Source organism: Hevea brasiliensis, chromosome 2 (genome assembly GCF_030052815.1).
Source record: "Hevea brasiliensis isolate MT/VB/25A 57/8 chromosome 2, ASM3005281v1, whole genome shotgun sequence".
NCBI lineage: Eukaryota > Viridiplantae > Streptophyta > Magnoliopsida > Malpighiales > Euphorbiaceae > Hevea > Hevea brasiliensis.
The window spans coordinates 462,403-480,436 of record NC_079494.1 but is presented as its reverse complement, the minus strand read 5'-3'; the positions used below and the strand labels follow the sequence as shown (position 1 = coordinate 480,436).

The window sequence follows — 18,034 nt, the reverse complement described above, 5'->3', positions numbered from 1 at the left end:
TCTAATTAAAAAATTAATATTAAAAATTTAAAAAATTTATTATATAAAATTTAAAAAATTTTATGTCATATTTTAAAAATTATAATCCTACAATCACATAATTATTGAAAGTACTGCTAATTTTTCTGTGTTGAATGGAAGGAAAAAGAAGACTTGTATTGCGGGTGGATTGGGAGAAAGGCAGCTCAATCGAGGAGAATATTTTATAATTTTTATTTTACCCTTAACTCTTATAATATTAAGAATAAATTATATATCACCGTTATTTCCGTTTCCATCCCTCCCATTTTTTGCCCCCTCTCTCTCTCTCTCTTCGTACTCGTTTGTCAAAATCCAAATCATATAACAGAATTCACAAATAAATTGTAAAATTTCAATAAAAAATTTCAATTTTTTTAAAAAATAGACATCACTCAATAAATACAGGAACAAATTCACAATATAAATTCTCATAAACACCAAAATTACTCTATTGGAAACTTAAAAACAGAACCGGAAGAAGAGCGATTATTAAGTGAATTATGTGGCATACATCTCGGAATACGGCGCGCGTAGTGAGACCCGAAGCTAACGTGGCCAGATATTCAAAAGCGCGCTTTTGCATTTTGTTTATTTGGACACTGACCAATAATCAAAAACCATTGTCCACGCTTTGAAAAAGAGAGACTTTAGGGTTTTAGCACTCTTCAAATCCCAATCATGTTCAAAACGGTCTATTTCTTTCCTCTGTTGCTTAATTTCAATGCTGCCTTCTGTTTATTGGAATTAAGATAATGGCGGCTTTGTTTCAGGAGGAGGAAGAAGAAGAAGAATTTAGAGTTCAGTTGAAGCACTTAGAGGAGTCTGCAGAAGCCAATCCTGAAGACCCCTCTCTTCGTTTCAATCTCGTAATTCTCTTTCTCATTTCTTACGTACTGGCTTCTCAATATTGCTTATTGTTGATCTCAGATTCGTTTATATACTGCAGGGGCTTCTCTTATGGGAAAAAGGAGGTCAATCCAAGGAAATCAAGGACAAAGCGGCCGAACATTTTGTTATTTCTGCCAAATTGAATCCCCATAACGCTGCCTCTTTCGCATATTTGGGCCATTATTACTCTCGCTTATCCGCTGATTCTCAGAGGGGTCTCAAATGTTACCAGAGGGCCATCACCCTTAACCCTGATGATTCTGAGTCTGGGGAATCCCTCTGTGATCTGTTGGACCATTCTGGAAAGGAGACCTTGGAGCAGGCAGTCTGTGAGGAAGCCTCAGAAAAGTCACCCAGGGCTTTTTGGGCTTTCCGTAGATTGGGTTACCTCCACGTCCATCACTGCAGGTGGTCTGAAGCCGTTCGGAACCTTCAACACGCTATTCGAGGTTATCCCACCTGTGCTGATTTATGGGAAGTAAGTGCAAAACTACTCGGTCCTTTCCGATTCTTTATTCTCCCTTCCCCCTACATATAATATATAGAAGTCTTCTTTCTTTCCTCTTTTGCATAGGCTCTAGGTCTTGCCTACCAGCGACTTGGCATGTTTACTGCTGCTACTAAGGTACTTCCTTTTGTTTCTTTTCTTACCTTTCACTGTCAAATAATTTTATCCTTTGTTTGAGTCATTGAACAAAACTACTCCTCATGGAATTTGAACCTTTTGACTTAACTTTGCTGTTTTTGCCCCGGCCAACAAAAAATACTCATTGGACACAAACCAATCATGGTAAACTTGTCTTAGCCTTGGTCTCTAAATCATGTCCATGCTCTACAAAGCCACCATCTTCTTTTGGTGAACCATGGTGTTTACATGGTGTAGTTGAATTTAGATTCTGTATGAGGTTCTTACTTGGTTTATTCTTTACCAACTTGTCACCATTTAATCAGTCCTATGGGCGCGCCATTGAATTGGATGATACAAGAGTTTTTGCTTTGGTTGAAAGTGGAAATATCTTCTTGATGCTCGGTTCCTTCAGAAAGGTATTACTTTTTTATTTTATCTTCCTTTGTTTTACTTGACATCTTTATGTTTTTTCTTGTGCCCCCCTTTCCTTTCCACTTAGAAGTTTAAGAAGCTGGTCTTATTATTATTAGATAATATTGTCTTTGCGCTTAATTTGTTTGATTAACATGTAAATAAAGTGAACTGAAGGAATCTTTAAAAAATTTGGTTTATTATGGCAGATTTCTATTTGTCTAACAGAACTACAACTCAACTAAGCTTTTATCCAAAAAATTTGGGGTTTGGCTATATAGATTCGCTTTCTCCACTCTAAACGATTTTGGGTTAAATCCTCATAAATGTGTAATGCTTCTAGGTCATGTTCTACTACTTTCCTCCAAGTCAATTTAGGTCTACTCCTTTTTTTCTTTCTATCCTCTAACCTAATGTGCTTTACTTATCTAACTGGAGCCTCCGTATGTCTACGCTTCACATGACCAAACCACCTCAATCTCCCTTCTCTCAACTTGTCTTCAATTGTCACCACTCTTACCTTTTCTCTAATACTCTCATTACGGACTTTATCTAGTCTAGTATGGCCACTCATCCACCTTAACATTATCATCTCTACAACTCTTATCTTAGACGCATACATCTCTTTCAGTGCCCAACACTCACTACCATATGATATAGCCGATCGTATGGCTGTACGGTAAAATTTTCCTTTCAACTTATTGGGAATCTTACGATCACATAAAACTCTCGTGGCACGTCTCCACTTCAACCATCCGGCTTTAATCCTATGACTAACATCCTCCTCACATCCCCCATCTACTTGAAGGACTGAGCCTAGATATTTAAAGTGATTACTTTAGGACAATACCACTCCATTTAAACTAACTCCTCCCTCCTATCACCAGTTTGGCCTTCACTGAACTTGCAATGCATGTATTCTGTCTTCGTTCTACTTAACTTAAAACCCTTTGACTCTAGAGTACTTCTCCAAAGCTCTAGCTTTCTATTGACTCATTCTCGTATCTCATCTATCAAAACAATATCATCCGCAAACATCATGCACCAAGGAATACTCTCTTGTAAATGTTTTGTCAGTTCATCTAAAACTAACGTAAAAAGGTAAGGGCTTATGGCTGATCCTTGGTGTAATCCAATTGAGATCGGAAAATCTCGTGTCCCCTCCCATTGTGCGCACAATAGTAGTTGCTCCTTCATACATATCTTTCAATACTTGTATGTACTTAATAGATACCCTCTTTTGTTCTAACACATTCCATAAGACATCTCTTGGAACACTATCATAAGCCTTCTCCAAATCAATAAAAACCATGTGTGGATCTTTATTCACATCTCTATATTTCTCCATCAATCTTCTAATGAGAAAGATCGCTTCCATAGTTGAACGACCGGGCATGTAACCAAATTGATTGAGAGAGATAGAAGTATCATGACGTAGTCGATGCTCCACAACTCTCTCTCACAACTTCATAGTATGGCTCATGAGTTTAATTCCTCTATAGTTTGAGCAACTTTGTATGTCTCTCTTATTTTTAAAAATAGGTACTAAGATACTTCTTCTCCATTCATCAGGCATTTTCTTTGAGTTTAGAATCTTATTAAATAATTTAGTTAACCATGCTACTCCCATATCTCCTAAACACTTCCACACTTCAATTGGTATTTCATCGGGTCCACAGGCTTTACCCACTTTCATTCTCTTAAGTGCTTCCTTGACTTCTAAAGATCTAATCCTTCTAGTATAATTCACATTCTTTTCTATTGTTCTATAATCTATATTCACGCTATTACCATTTTGACTATTATTAAAGAGATCATTAAAATAATTTCTCCATTTTTCTTTAATATCCTCATCTTTCACCAACACTTTTCCTTCTTTATCCTTAATGTACCTAATTTGATTGAGATCTTGACATTTCGTTTCTCTCCTCCTTGCTAATTTATAAATATCTTTCTCCCCTTCTTTAGTTCCAAGTTTCTTATATAACTTTTTAAAGGCCTTTGCTCTTGCTTGACTAACTGCCTTTTTTGCCTCTTTCTTTACATCTTGTATTGTTCATATGCCTCATTATTATCACATTTAGGTGATTTCTTATACCATTCTCTTTTTCTCTTCACTGCCTTTTGTACTTCTTCATTCCACCACCATCTCTCTTTTGAGGGTGTTCCATGTCCTTTAGACTCTCCAAGTACTTTTCTAGCTACTTCTCTAATCTTTGATGCCATCTGTGTCCACATATCATTGGCCTCCATATCTAACTTCCATACTTTGGACTCGAGAAGCTCATTTTTGAACTTCACTTGCTTTACTCCTTTGAACTCCCACTACTTTGTTCGAGCTACACTATTTCTTCTGACCTTACTTGAATTGTTCCTAAACTTGACATCTAAAACCACCAACCGATATTGACTTGTTAAAGCCTCTCCTGGAATGACCTTGCAATCCTTGCATAGAGCTCTATTTGTCTCCCTGATTAAGAGGAAGTCGATTTGGCTTCTATGTTGCCCACTTTTGAAAGTCACTAAATGTGACTCTCTTTTTATAAAGTAGGTATTTGCTAGTATTAGGTTGTATGCCATAGTAAAATCCAGGATGCTTTTTTCCTCCTCATTTCGACTTCCAAAACCAAAACCTCTATGAACATTCTCATAACCTTGTCTATCACTTCCTACATGCCCATTCAAATCTCCACCAATAAAAACATTCTCTTCATTCGGTATGCTTTGTATTAAATCATCCATATCTTTCCAAAACTTTTGTTTACTCTCACTGTCTAGTCCTATTTGTGGGGCATAAGCACTAACTATATTTATTGTTTCTCCTTCTAGTATTAACTTTACTAGTATAATTCTATCTTCTGCTCTTTTCACAGCTATTATTGCGTCTTTCAATGTCTTGTCTATGATTATGCCCACTCCGTTCTTATTTCTCTCATTTCCGGTAAATCACAGTTTGTACCCTGAATTACCCACTTCCTTACTTTTCTCTCCTACCCATTTAGTCTCCTGAATGCAAGCAATATTCACCCTTCTCCTTTCCAAGGTATCTACAAGCTCCATTAATTTTCCTGTAAGTGATCCAACATTCCAAGTACCAACCCTGATCCTCCTCCTAACCTGCTCCTTCCTAATTGGTCTCCTTCTATGATATCTTCTATTGTTTTCTATGTCTATCTTGATTGGTCTCCTTCTATGATATCTTCTATTGTTTTCTATGTCTATCTTGTGTTCTGTTCCACTATCTGTTCTACTATCTGTCCTATGGACTTACTTCTTTACTCACACCCATCCATGATGTGGGAACCCTTGCTCACTTAACACCACATCCGAGCGCGGGCATGGCGCGTCGCTTTTGGTGAACGCCCTACACCCTTGCATATTTCTCAATACACCCGGGCTCCGATGTAGCGCGTCATTAGTAGAGGACGCCCCAACGTTTATATCATTTGAATCCATATCATAGGGTGTGACGAAATTTTTACGCTGGTTGTCACCTACCGTAACCCTCCTCCTTTATCCGGGCTTGGTACCGGCTAAGCGCAAACTACTTAGGCAGAGTTTTTGTCTAACAGAACTAAATGGTGAAAAATGATTCATATAGTTGACCCCTACTAGTTTGGGATTAAGGCTTAGTTTTTGTTGTATGGCAGATATATATATATATATATATATATATATATATATATATATATATATATAAGAACCCCCATCTTTAGCAATAGACCCTTAAAAAAGGTTGAAAGTAGGGACAGTGCTTGCGAGTGTAGATTGGCAGGCAAGGGCACATTGTTTGCAAAAAATTATCTGAGGATTGCTTGATACTATGACTAGAAGCTTAGTGAAAAACAAACTAAAGATTGTGTGTCAATGTTTTAAAATCTGCATCTCGTAATTTAATGAGCAACCTGCCAACCTTTGATCATTCTTTTTGTGGTATAAACCATTTTTTTTTTTTAAAGAAACCAAAGGTATTATAATTCCTTTGATAAATTTCTTTGCAGTGACAATTGAATCCACTAGTACTTATCTAACTTTTTTTCCATAAGGTAGGCACTAATGATTGAGGAACATTTTATTTCTGATTCATACTATACAATATGGATTTTCTTGAAGACTATTAATGTACATGTGTAATGCAGAATAGGAAGTTTAGAATTTCATTTAGGAATTTTAATTATTATAGAATTATGAAATTTAAAGAGTTTTTATTGTTTAGGAATTTTATTATTATTAGGTTTATTATTTCCTAATTTTTCTTATTTAGTATTCCTAATTAAAGTTGAATTAGGGTTTCTGTTCCTAATTTGATTAGGGTTGTAAGCTCTATAAATAGAGCTAATTTTCTATTATTCTAGAGCTTTGACTATGATTATTATTGAGATTAAATAAAATTATTGAGAATTAGTTCTCTTCTCAAGGATTGGTTCTTCATTTCTCCTTGTTCTTGGTTCTTTGCCTTTGTTCTACATCAATGTGGCTATTCAAATTGATGGCCTAATGATATCCATTAAAATAATGAGTTAAGGCATTATCATTGCACAAATTATTTCTTATCCAGTCATATTTACAAACTTGTGAGAGCTATTAAGCTAAACTTAATGCCAAATTGCATGGATCAATTCCATATCAATTCTAAGTAATAGGATGGGCTTTTTTTTTTTTTTGCATAATCTTGTATAATGTTCTGCCTCTGTCTTTGATTCTGGCTTTATTGCTTTATTCAGGCATGATTCATAAACTTTTATATGCATGATGTCTTTTTTCTGCAATTAGGGAGTTGAGCAGTTTCTGCAAGCTCTAAAATTTTCACCTCAAAATGTGTCTGCAAAGTATGGACTAGCTTCTGGACTCCTTGGTTTGTCAAAGGAATGTATGAATTTGGGTGCATTCAAATGGGGAGCATCATTGTTAGAGGTTGGTTGACTTCACATTTATTTTATTTTATTTTATTTTATTTGCTTCTCGTGTGACATCTTTCTGTCATCAAATAAAAGTATCTAATGGTTGGTTTCTAAATGATTTCAGGATGCAGGGGAAGTTGCAGAAGTAAATGCTCAGTTGGCTCCAAATGTTTCATGTATCTGGAAGTTGCATGGTGACATTCAGGTAAGCCTATCTATGGCTTGATATCCATTGTTTACTACCATCTATAGAAGGTTGTTTTCCTTGCATAGTGAAGGTTCCAGGAAAAAGGCACTTCTTGTTTTAGAAGAGACCCTTTTTCAAAGGTAGCTGTATGCTGTCAACAATGAGGCAAAATTTTCAATTTTAATATCTTAAAGTGGTCATTTGAGAATGATTTTGCCAGATTATGTTACCTAATTCATTTCTTGGATGTTGGAACTCTAATAGCTATATCAAGTATCAACCTCTTTCATGTGTAAAATTTTTTCTAATAATTTTAGTTTTAATTTGTGCAATTTTCTAATCCCTCCCCACGAAACATATGTGGCTAGTTTGATTTGTGCAGTTTCAGTTTATATTCACCAATTGAATGAATTGATTGGAGAATTTTGTATATGAGTACAAACGATTTTGGCGGTATAAAAGAGGATTTTCATACTTGGAACTTGAAATTATTTCTCATTGTTTATTTCATTCAATGTTTAGATGAAGCATGTGCATTAAATTGTCATCTTTTGGATGCACTAATTAGTAACTGAAGTGTGTTTTCTTTCTTGCTAGCTCACCCATGCAAAATGTTTCCCCTGGACAGAAAGGGACCAAGGTGCAGAATTTGATGCAGACACCTTTGAGTCTTCCATCTTTTCTTGGAAGCAAACCTGCTATTTGGCTGCTATGTCTGCCAAAAGGTCTTATCAACGGGCTTTGCACTTGGCCCCATGGCGAGCTAACCTTTATATTGACATTGCGATAACTTTGGATCTCATTTCTTCTATGAATGAAAATTATGGGCATGACTTGTATCCTTGGTATGATATGGGTTTATCTTGTTTATATTTGATCTCTCAACTTATCATATATTTGCTCACTTAACTTACAATCTCTTTCACCAGGCAGCTATCGGAGAAGATGGCTTGTGGGGGCTTGTTACTTGAGGGTGACAATTATGAGTTCTGGGTGGCACTAGGGTGTTTATCTGGACATAATGCAATGAGACAACATGCCTTGATCAGGGGATTGCAATTGGATGTATCATCAGCTTTTGCTTGGTCATATCTTGGGAAGGTACTGCCTCTATGTCTTTTGAATTCTATCCTCTCTCTCTCTCTCTCTCTCTCTCTCTCTCTCCCCTAAAATGGTCTTCAGAGTGCAATGGGAATTTCTGTTTGACTTCTTCATTACACAATTTTCTTAATTTTTTGGCAGGCCATATTTTATTTGTTAGAAAATGAAATGTAAGTTCTTAAGTTGTGTAATTCCTTCATGTTGTCAACTGTCATGTCTGGGCTTTATTTGCTTTAGGACAGTATTTGCTGTTATGTTCATGATGCTATTTCGTTGTCATATTTGTGCCACCTCAACCCATTTTGGGGTTGTACTGCAATTAGTATAAACTACCCCAAGGTTAGTCTTCTTGACCAGATGCATCATGCCTGGCCAGGATGGTTGATCTTGAGTTTATATTTGAGGCTCTTATTTGGTCTGGATTTTGTCTGAACCTGCATGCATCAGTACAAAAATGCCATAATTGTTACATAAGATGCGCGATTGGATGATGACCAGGCATAGTTAGTTGACCCTCTTTTATCTCTGAAACATATATTTGCTGTCTTCCTTAACCCATCTGTCTATTTATCTCTTTAACTCCTGAACTCCTCAATTTAGTTTTTACTTAGGCTTCATTTATGTTCTGGGAAATAACTTTCTTATGATTGAAGAAATGGATTTTTTTTTAATTGTTTTAGCTGTTAATTGAAAATCGATTACAAATTCTCTTCTAGCATTTGAAGCAAATTGTAAAAAAAGATTCCTTAAAAGAAAAAACTATGAAAAAGTTTGGATGCATAAAGACCTTACTTATTTTTCCCTACTTTTTCAATCAGCACTAGCAAAAGATTAAATCACACAAAGAGGTGGTAAACTGAGGTTGTTGGCTATGATCATCAGTAGCCATTGCTAATGTTCAGAACTAGTGAGTATGTCCAATTGTGTATGTGATTCTTTTATCCATTCCTTTCTTTTTGTAAGGGGGTGTTTGATCACACCATGAAGCACTTAAAATTAAGAACTTATTTATTTTAAGTTTGTTTGATAGTGTTAACCTACATATCACTTAAAAGTTTCAATTAAGTTAAATTTCTATTAAAATGGTAAGTCAATATTTTAAACTTAAAATGAAAAGTTATAGATATTGAACTGATTTATTATATTTGAGACTTTATTTTCAGCACATGTCAAACAACTTTAAAATTTTCAGCATTTATCTTATCTAACACTTAAAATTTAGTTCTTATATTTTCATCATTTAATTTTAGAATTTAGCTCTTATATTTTCATCATTTAATTTTCAGTTTTAACAAACATTTCCTAAGTTCTTAAGTCTGGAAATTGACTTCCCATTTCATAATTGAAGTTGAAAATGACTTATATTTCTTTTAACTAAGAAGATATTTTTGTTGATAAGTTTCCCTATGTGCATTAAATATGGGAAAAACCAGACAGTTATCTCCCAAGAAAATATTTTCAGCAGGATTTTACCGGGTGAAAGTATGACTATGTCTTTTCTATGTGGAAGTATAAAAAGTGAAGCTAAAATATATTTATATTTGATAAACAAGTTTCCATGCTTATTTCATTTATATAAGTAATACATGTTTAAGGAGAACATATCACTGTGGTGCTGAAATCCACATGATCGAACACTTTTTTTTTTTTTTTTTTTTTACAGGTATACATGTCTTCTAGTATTGATATTGAAATTTTGGATCAAATCTTATGATTCAATCCTATATTTTTACAGGATTCCTCCACAGTATCATCACTTTATCAACATACAAAGTTAGGATTTTTTTTTATTCCCTTTTCAAATTTCAATGACAACTATAGCATAGCTCGTAGTAGGAAAAGGAGAAAATAACTATACCTTTCCTCGCGTACCCACGCTTTTATTATAGGAATTTGCTTTTTGTGTTGTTAATATGTCTTGTATGATATTACATGAAGTCTAGGTGACACGGATAAATCTTTAACTTGTTGGGCTAACCCAATATTCCTTAAAAATGCCAGAAAGCCAATTCCAAAGAAAAACATTACCTGTAAAAGATATACATGAGTAGTACTATTAAGGCTTGTTAAGGTTTTTACGTTAGTTGGATGCAAGCCTTAAACTATTTAGTTTTAAATTTCCTTGAAACGTGAGAAAACATGTGATTCTAGACATCACACTTAGAGTTCGTTTGGCATCTCACCTAAACTTCCATCAATGTTGGTGCATCTTGCAATATGAACATTCTGGATGTATCCTGAGGGTGGTTGTTTACTTCTATTTGATGTAATAATAGGTGCCTAATTTTCTTGTTTACAGCTTTATAGAGAAGAAGGTGAGAAAAAATTGGCAAGACAGGCATTTGATTGTGCTAGAAGTGTAGATCCTTCACTTGCATTACCATGGGCAGGAATGGCAGCCGATGCTCATGCTAGGTGGGTTGTTAAATTCATTTCAAGGGTGAAATGTGTGCTTTTTATTTTTTATTTTTTTACCTGACAGCTTTATTAATGTTGAAATAGTAATTTTGGTCCTCAGGGAACCTACAACAGATGAGGCTTTTGAGAGCTGTTTACGAGCTGTGCAGATATTGCCTGTAATCATTTATTCCTTTTTTGGCTCTTGAATATGCTTTGTGAGAAGGAAACTTGCTTTTAGCATTATTATAACTTACCTGGTGTTTAATCTATATGCTCCATATTGCTTTGGTTAATATTGGTAATGAGTAATAGTTAAAAGCCTCATCACTGTAATGTGGCCAGTTTCATCCACTTGTTCTTTTTTTCTGGTTGGGTTTGGAGTGGGGAAGGTATGGAGAGATGATATTTTCTTGCTTTAGCAAGAAGATCTGCTTAACTTTTCCTCCATGTTTATTAAGTTGCATATCATCTGATGGTTGTTTACTTGCTGCTAGTCTCTTGCATGGGTAACTTTATGTTTTCATTTCTGGCAGCTTGCAGAGTTCCAAATAGGTCTTGCTAAGCTTGCTTTGCTTTCAGGGCACCTTGCATCTTCACAGGTATGATCATTTACACTGATATATAAAAAGTATGTTTTTCTAGAATAAATATATGTTTTCCTGTCTTCTTTGATCCAACATCTATGAAGGTGTTTATTCAATAACTGACAATGATACAGGTATTTGGAGCCATCCAGCAGGCAGTCCTGCGTGCCCCTCACTATCCTGAATCTCATAATTTGAAAGGGCTAGTTTGTGAGGCACGATCTGAGTATCAAACTGCTGTTGCTTCGTATAGGTTAGCACGCTGTGCAGCCAATGTTTCATCAGGCAATGCTTCTAAATCTCATCTCCGAGATATAGCAGTTAACTTGGCCCGATCTCTTTGTAGGGTAAGTTTATTGCCTTGTTATTTCATTTGCATTTTGAAGCTTCTGTTTTAGACCTGTAAAAATGTTTCACTCAAGCTCCTCTTGCAGTTCACACTAGTGTGTGCATGGTGTTCCCATTTTCTTAATCATATACTTTCATTTGGTGCAGGCCGGGTATGCTGCAGATGCTGTTCAAGAATGTGAAAATCTGAAGAAAGAAGGTTTGCTTCAATTCATTTTTTTTCCAATACAGGTTATATTGTTTCTAGTTTATTTAGAAGTATAAAAAAAAATTATAGACTTGTTTCTTAAACTTGCAATTTGATTAAGTTTTACTTGTTTAAGGTGTACTTGATGCGGAAGGCATGCAGATATATGCTTTATCACTATGGCAACTTGGTAAGAGTGATCTTGCCCTCTCTGTGGCAAGAGATCTGGCTGCCAGTTTCAATTCAATGGAGCAAACATCTGCAGCTGCTTCTGTTAGTTTCTTCTGCAGATTGCTTTATTACATTTCTGGACTAGATTCAGCAATTACTAGCATTTTGAAAATGCCAAAAGAACTGTTCGAGAACTCAAAAATCAGCTTTATACTGTCTACTATACATGCTCTTGATCAGAGTAATCGACTTGAGTCAGTTGTTTCAAGCAGTCGTTACTCCATTGTATCTCATGAAGATATCATTGGAATGCATTATTTAATAGCACTTGGTAAATTGGTAAGTTTCTTGCTCTTGTTGTTGGAACTTGAAGATCTTATGGTAAGCTAGTGGTAGCACTTGTTTATTGATTTTGAAATTTAATGTACAAATTTCTTTTGTTGGGCTGTGCAGATAAAGCATGGATCAGATTCTTGCCTTGGATTTCAGAATGGAGTCTCTTACCTAAAAAAAATTCTTCACAAGTACCCTAACAGTAAATTGATGAGGTACAACATAACATGGAACAAGAACCAGGCATTATACCTTCAATGTTGAAAGTTTCAGCATCTGCCATTGTTGTCTGCCTTCCTATGTAATCTGCATCCAGATTTCTGTTACTTGACTGGAACTTATCTTAGAGAGTCTTTATCTTAGCTTATAAATTGGTCAAACTAGCTTATAAACTCTAAAATAAATTTACCTATTTATGTATAACATTTTTTGGTTTATAAGCTAAAAAAATAAGCTGGGAGGACTAGCTTTTCATTTTGGTGCTTACAAGCCTTGTGCTTATAAGATAGTTTGACCAAGTATTTTACCATATTATCCTCATTTAATTTTTAAAATTTCATAACAGGTCTTGTTATTTTTAATCATTTTTGTAATAAATATGCTTATAAGTTTTTTTTTACTAAACATATTAACTGCTTATCAGTAATTTATAAGTACTTTAACCAAACACTTAATGACTTCAAATTTTAAATGCTTATAAGCTGATTTTCATAAGTTAAACCAAACATCCTCTTATTGTTCAAGTACTCATTGAAAATAGTCTACTAGATTATTTATATGAAATATTTTGCAGGAGCGGAGAACAGATGCAATTGATAGAAGAAACATTTCATAAACGATGATTCCATTCTTTGTTCAAAATTCTTCTTTCGTCAAGAGTAGAGCAAATAGGTTGATAGTGACACGCTAATACAATATTGATTCTATTAATTCTTGCATTGACTCTTCCACCACTAATTAATTTTTAGTATGTGATTGTTTAATTGTGTGATAGTTGAACTTGGTGAGTGGTAGAGTTTGGTCGTATTATCCTCATAAACTTTGCATTGCGATTTCTGTGCTAATGCATCTGTGGGCTTCCAGTGCTGGTTGCATTGATTCCATCATGACTCATCTTCTATATAGATTAATTTGAGGACAAATCCAGAACTTTAAGTCTGCTGATTTCCATGGCCATGGTGTGCAAATGCATTCACATTAGCTATTATTAATTTTATGTGTTATGGTTGTCGATCCCTCATTACTGTTTACTTTTTTTATCTTTCTTTTGTCTTTGACACAAACATGTGGGAACAGGAACTTGCTTAGTCAGCTTTTACTATTCACTGAGGAATGGGAACACGCTCATGTAGCAAGTAGGTGCTGCATTGTAGATGCTCCATACAGTGGCAATAAACTAGGTTTAAAGTCAGGATGTGAGATCCTTGGTGCTGGTGCAGTTGCTTGCTATACAATTGGCAATAAAGATCCGAAGTTTTCTTTCCCAACATGTGGCTATCAGTGTATGAATGGACCTGCAGCCATTCGAGAACTCCAGAAGTACAGAAACTTTTCTGTGTTATCTTTAAATCTGAGTTTTCCAATACATTGTTATTGCTCATAAAACCTATATACGAAAGCTTTATGCTTTTTTTTTAGGATCAGTATATTGGTATTGGTTATTTTGTGGAAATATGAAGTGCTGTCCTAAATTTTTTGTACAGTATAATGATTTAGATAAATGGGTTTGTGAGAATTTGTTAGCTTCCTCTTGTTAAAATTTGTTCTGTCTTCAAGTTTCCTATTTGTCTCCTATAATGAAAAACCTTAAAAAGACCCCTCTTGCAAATATTAGGTGCAACAGATGTGACTCTCATATTCTTGTTTTGAATGTGCAGGTACTTGCGTCGAGAACCATGGAACCATAATGCACAATATTTGCTTATACTTAATATTTTACAGAAGGCACGTGAAGAGAGATTTCCTCGGCAACTTTGTGTGATACTCAAGCGACTACTTTTAGTGGCACTTTACAATGAGCTATACACTAGAGAGAGCTTGTCATATCAATATCAGAAGTTTCAGCTTCTACTTTGTTTATCTGAAATTAGTTTGCAATGCGGAAATCCAATCAACTGTATTGAGCATGCTAAAAGTGCTGTGTCACTTTGTCTCCCTGATAACTACCGTTTTTTTGGACACTTGTTGTTATGTCGAGCCTATGCTGTTGAAGGCAACTTTGTAGGCCTTCAGGAAGAGTATATAAGATGCCTGGAGGTTAGGACAGATTACCATATAGGATGGATATGTCTTAAAATCATGGAATCCCATTACAGCATTCAAACTGATTCAAATATCTCAGAGCAGAGTTTCATGCAATGCTCAAAAAAACAGAAGAATTCATGGAATATGTGGATGGCTGTATTTAATTTGGTTTTGGGTTTAGAATCTATGTGGAATCGGGATCTTTTATCTGCTGAAGAATATCTTTCACAAGCGTGTTTGCTGGCAAGTGCTGACAGCTGTCTTTTTCTCTGTCATGGTATTCTTCAATTGATAGTTTAGTTTTGAAGTGTTTTGCTATTATTGCTTTCTGCTGGAATTATTTTTGGTATAAAATGTTTTGATCTAAATTTAGTAAATATTGCATTAATTTCTCTTTCTATAATTTAGTATTTAATGTCTGATAAATCTCTACTACATATCTGTCAAGTTTTTGGCAAAACCATTGTTTAGAGTTTTTTTTTTTTTATTAGGATTATCCTTTTTTATTGAAGGAAATGATGTTATGTTTTGAATATCAGCAAAATTCTTTGATTAGGGTCATTTCTATGGCATTTTCAATTAGCTATTTTGAAATCACTGAACATAAGTTTAGTGCCTATCTCACATTTCTGATCTGATCACTAATGGATCCAGGTGCTATCTGTATGGAGCTTGCCAGAAAGTTTAGTAGTTCCCAACTCTTATCATTTGCTATTAGGAGTCTCACCAAAGCTTCTGTAAATTCTGTTATTCCGTTGCCTATTATATCGTTATTGAGGGCACAAGCAGAAGGGAGCCTTGGCTCTAAGCAGAGATGGGAGGAGAACCTCCGGCTTGAATGGTATTCTTGGCCACCAGGTATCATTATGATCCATGTGTACTCATGTGGTGGAAGGGAGAGAGCGTTGTTTACAAGGATAGTTGAGGATGAACTACTGAAATATTGTGCTTATTTTAATTCATTGGCTTGTCCCACAGAATTTGGAAATATCATTAACCTTAAATGTGGAAGTTATGCAATTAACTTAAATTATTATTTTGGAATTTTAGTGCATTTATTGGGGGGGGGGGGGTGGGGCGCTGTGTGTGTGTGGGGGGTGTGGGGGTGGTGCTGGTAATTGAAGTCTTTTGCCTTTCACATTTCTTCTGAAACAAAGAAGGTAATCAATTTGCTTGACATCCCATCATTTTAATCATTATCTATGTAGTAAGTGTGTTGTGTGTAAAATTCAAATCAGCATATTGGAAAATTTTGTCCAATTTGTCAATATATTGATAGCGAGAAATTTGTGGATTACTAATCATTCTGCCAATGATTATGATCCATTCCACTGGATTTGGGGTGAGATGGCAGGGAACTGATGTGACTAGTAATTGATTAACTGCTAAAGATGGTTAATGGGTGCATGCACATGCATATAATAATGGATGTTCTCATGTGCTTCATATTTTTCTCAGAAATGAGACCTGCAGAATTGTTCTTTCAAATGCATTTACTTGCAAGTCAATCAGAAGCTCGAGTTGATTCTTCATCCAATGTAGAATTCTGTCAAAGCCCACAGAAATGGGTTCTTCGGTCTATTCATACAAATCCATCTTGTTTGAGATATTGGAAGGGTTTACAGAAGCTTATGGAATGATGAGCTGCATGCTTCTCAAGACTCAAGAGTGCACAATAGGGGAAAACAAGAGCAAATGTGTAATTTTTCAAAGATCCTGCTTCACATGGTGCCTTCAACGTCCTGTAAAAATGCACTGAGAAGGCTGTAGGTGCGGTCTTGCCTGCTGTGATTGCAAGTGGAGGATCCATGTTGGGTCCACGTATATCAATGATTATGATGGTGAAAGTAATTGCAATAGACTACTGCACTTGGCATTTCTCAATGGACAAGGCTCTCAGGAGATGCATTAACTGATGTCAGTTGGATGTTGTGACGTCCCCTTTTTGTGTAAATTAAAACATTGTTATTTATTGTAGGATTTTAACGCTTGAGAGTTAAGTAGTTAGAGAAACCAATGTGTTAAGCACCAAAAAAAAAAAAAAAGGTCAGGAATAGGATGTATTTTGCATTTGGAATTGACTAAATTCTCCTATAGGAATTTCCATCGAGCCTAATCAGATATTCAGATCCTTATCAAACAGTTCTGTTTTATAGTTTTGGATGAGCTTAGAAATTGTAGTCAATTGCTATGGTTATTGAAACTGAATATACACCCGGTCCCAGATAATCCTGCAATTCTCAGCTTATATTATGGATTAAACTTGAGACATAGAAGGACAAGCATTGATATCATGAGCGACGCAGCTTGTAGCCAGGGAGAAGGCGACGTCCAACGGGTACTCGTTTCTTAGAGAAGGACCAATGAAGCCCACGAATTTCTCTCTTACAGTGCCTCCTTCCAGCACCAGGCTTATTGATGCCAAGAGCATCTCCTAGTCACTGGCAGCATCTTGCCTCCCAGACAGGAGCTCCAATATCACAAGCCTAAAGAGAAAACACCTAATTTGGAGGTAACGAGACCATGCTCGCCGAATTAAGGGCCGTATAACCTTGTGTTCCCACAACGTATCTTGTGAGTTGCAGTCCGCCTCCGCTTTCAATTTCTAGCGTTCTTGCCAAGCAAAAGTTACCAATCTTGGCTCTCAAGCCGGCGTCCCAGGAAACTTTACTGGTAAGTTCTTGTGGAAATAGGGAGGGTTGGTGTGGTTGCGGAGATAATTGACAGAGCAAGTTATTGAGGAGCATCCTATGGGTCTGCACCTTGGAAGCATACTATACTTTGGAAGGTTAGTCTCAGCTTCAGATTCAATATCTCCAGTTGCAGTTTGCGTTCTTTCAAATCAAATTAACTTAATACGTGTTTAATGCCCAGGATTATATTGATTTAAATCAGTTATTACCAAGTTGGAGCATGAGAGGATCTATGATGAAGCTTAACTTGTTTGGGAAGAATCTCTAGCCTACCACTATCTAAGGATCTTGAAAACCTCAGTGCCATGAATGGAAATCTGATGCTATCACTTTGTCTTAATTCCTTTTCTGTTGTACCAACAAAAGATTGAAGGCTTCAATTGCTTGGCTTGCAAAATAAAAATAAAATAACTAGTAGGAATGACACCATAAAATTACAACTTGTGATTCTTGTCCCTCCTCCGCCTATCTTGCTCTTGTTTCTAAGGTTTTCTTCGGTGCATATGTGCTGATGTTTTACTGTGAAAACATTTTCTCAGGTCCAGATGACATGCCAGCCCACATCAAATCATCAATATTTGGATACGCAGTTACGCACTCGTGTGAGAATACTCCATATTCATAGTTTGTTTTCCATATTCATAGTTTGTTTGTATTGTCCATTGTACCTAGTTTATATTCTTGTACTGCATTTCAATCACGAATGGAAAGCTTAATATGAGGACCTGGCAGGTATGTTAATATGTTCATTTGGGGATTGTCTAGAATTGTTTGTTAGTGATAAGCCATGCTCATATCTGCTTTTTAGTATAATATAGTCCTCAATGCAAAATAAACTATAAATTCATCTTCCTTCAAAATATAGTAAAGGTGCAGTTGGTTTAAGATCACAATGAGGTAACTTTCAAGACCTACTTGCGAATGCTCATCCTCGCAC

General features: G+C 35.6%; 1 protein-coding gene across 2 annotated transcripts; it reads left to right on the top strand.

Moving 5' to 3' along the window:
* The first annotated feature begins 468 nt into the window (after positions 1–468).
* On the top strand, positions 469–16,544 carry LOC110669203 (tetratricopeptide repeat protein SKI3). 2 transcript variants are annotated; one of them, XM_021830722.2, is made up of 20 exons: positions 469–711; positions 792–887; positions 968–1,387; positions 1,484–1,534; positions 1,861–1,953; positions 6,722–6,862; positions 6,974–7,054; positions 7,634–7,881; positions 7,966–8,137; positions 10,437–10,552; positions 10,656–10,713; positions 11,071–11,136; positions 11,256–11,468; positions 11,617–11,668; positions 11,793–12,166; positions 12,281–12,375; positions 13,457–13,699; positions 14,038–14,681; positions 15,059–15,262; positions 15,863–16,544. In XM_021830722.2, the coding sequence occupies exons 1-20, from the start codon at positions 700–702 to the stop codon at positions 16,042–16,044; spliced, it is 3,561 nt and encodes a 1,186-aa protein (XP_021686414.2). In that variant the 5' UTR covers positions 469–699; the 3' UTR covers positions 16,045–16,544. The 2 variants fall into 2 exon arrangements, with proteins under 2 accessions (XP_021686414.2, XP_021686413.2); XM_021830721.2 differs by lacking the exon at positions 469–711 and having other exon boundaries at positions 718–887.
* The last annotated feature ends 1,490 nt before the right edge of the window (positions 16,545–18,034 follow it).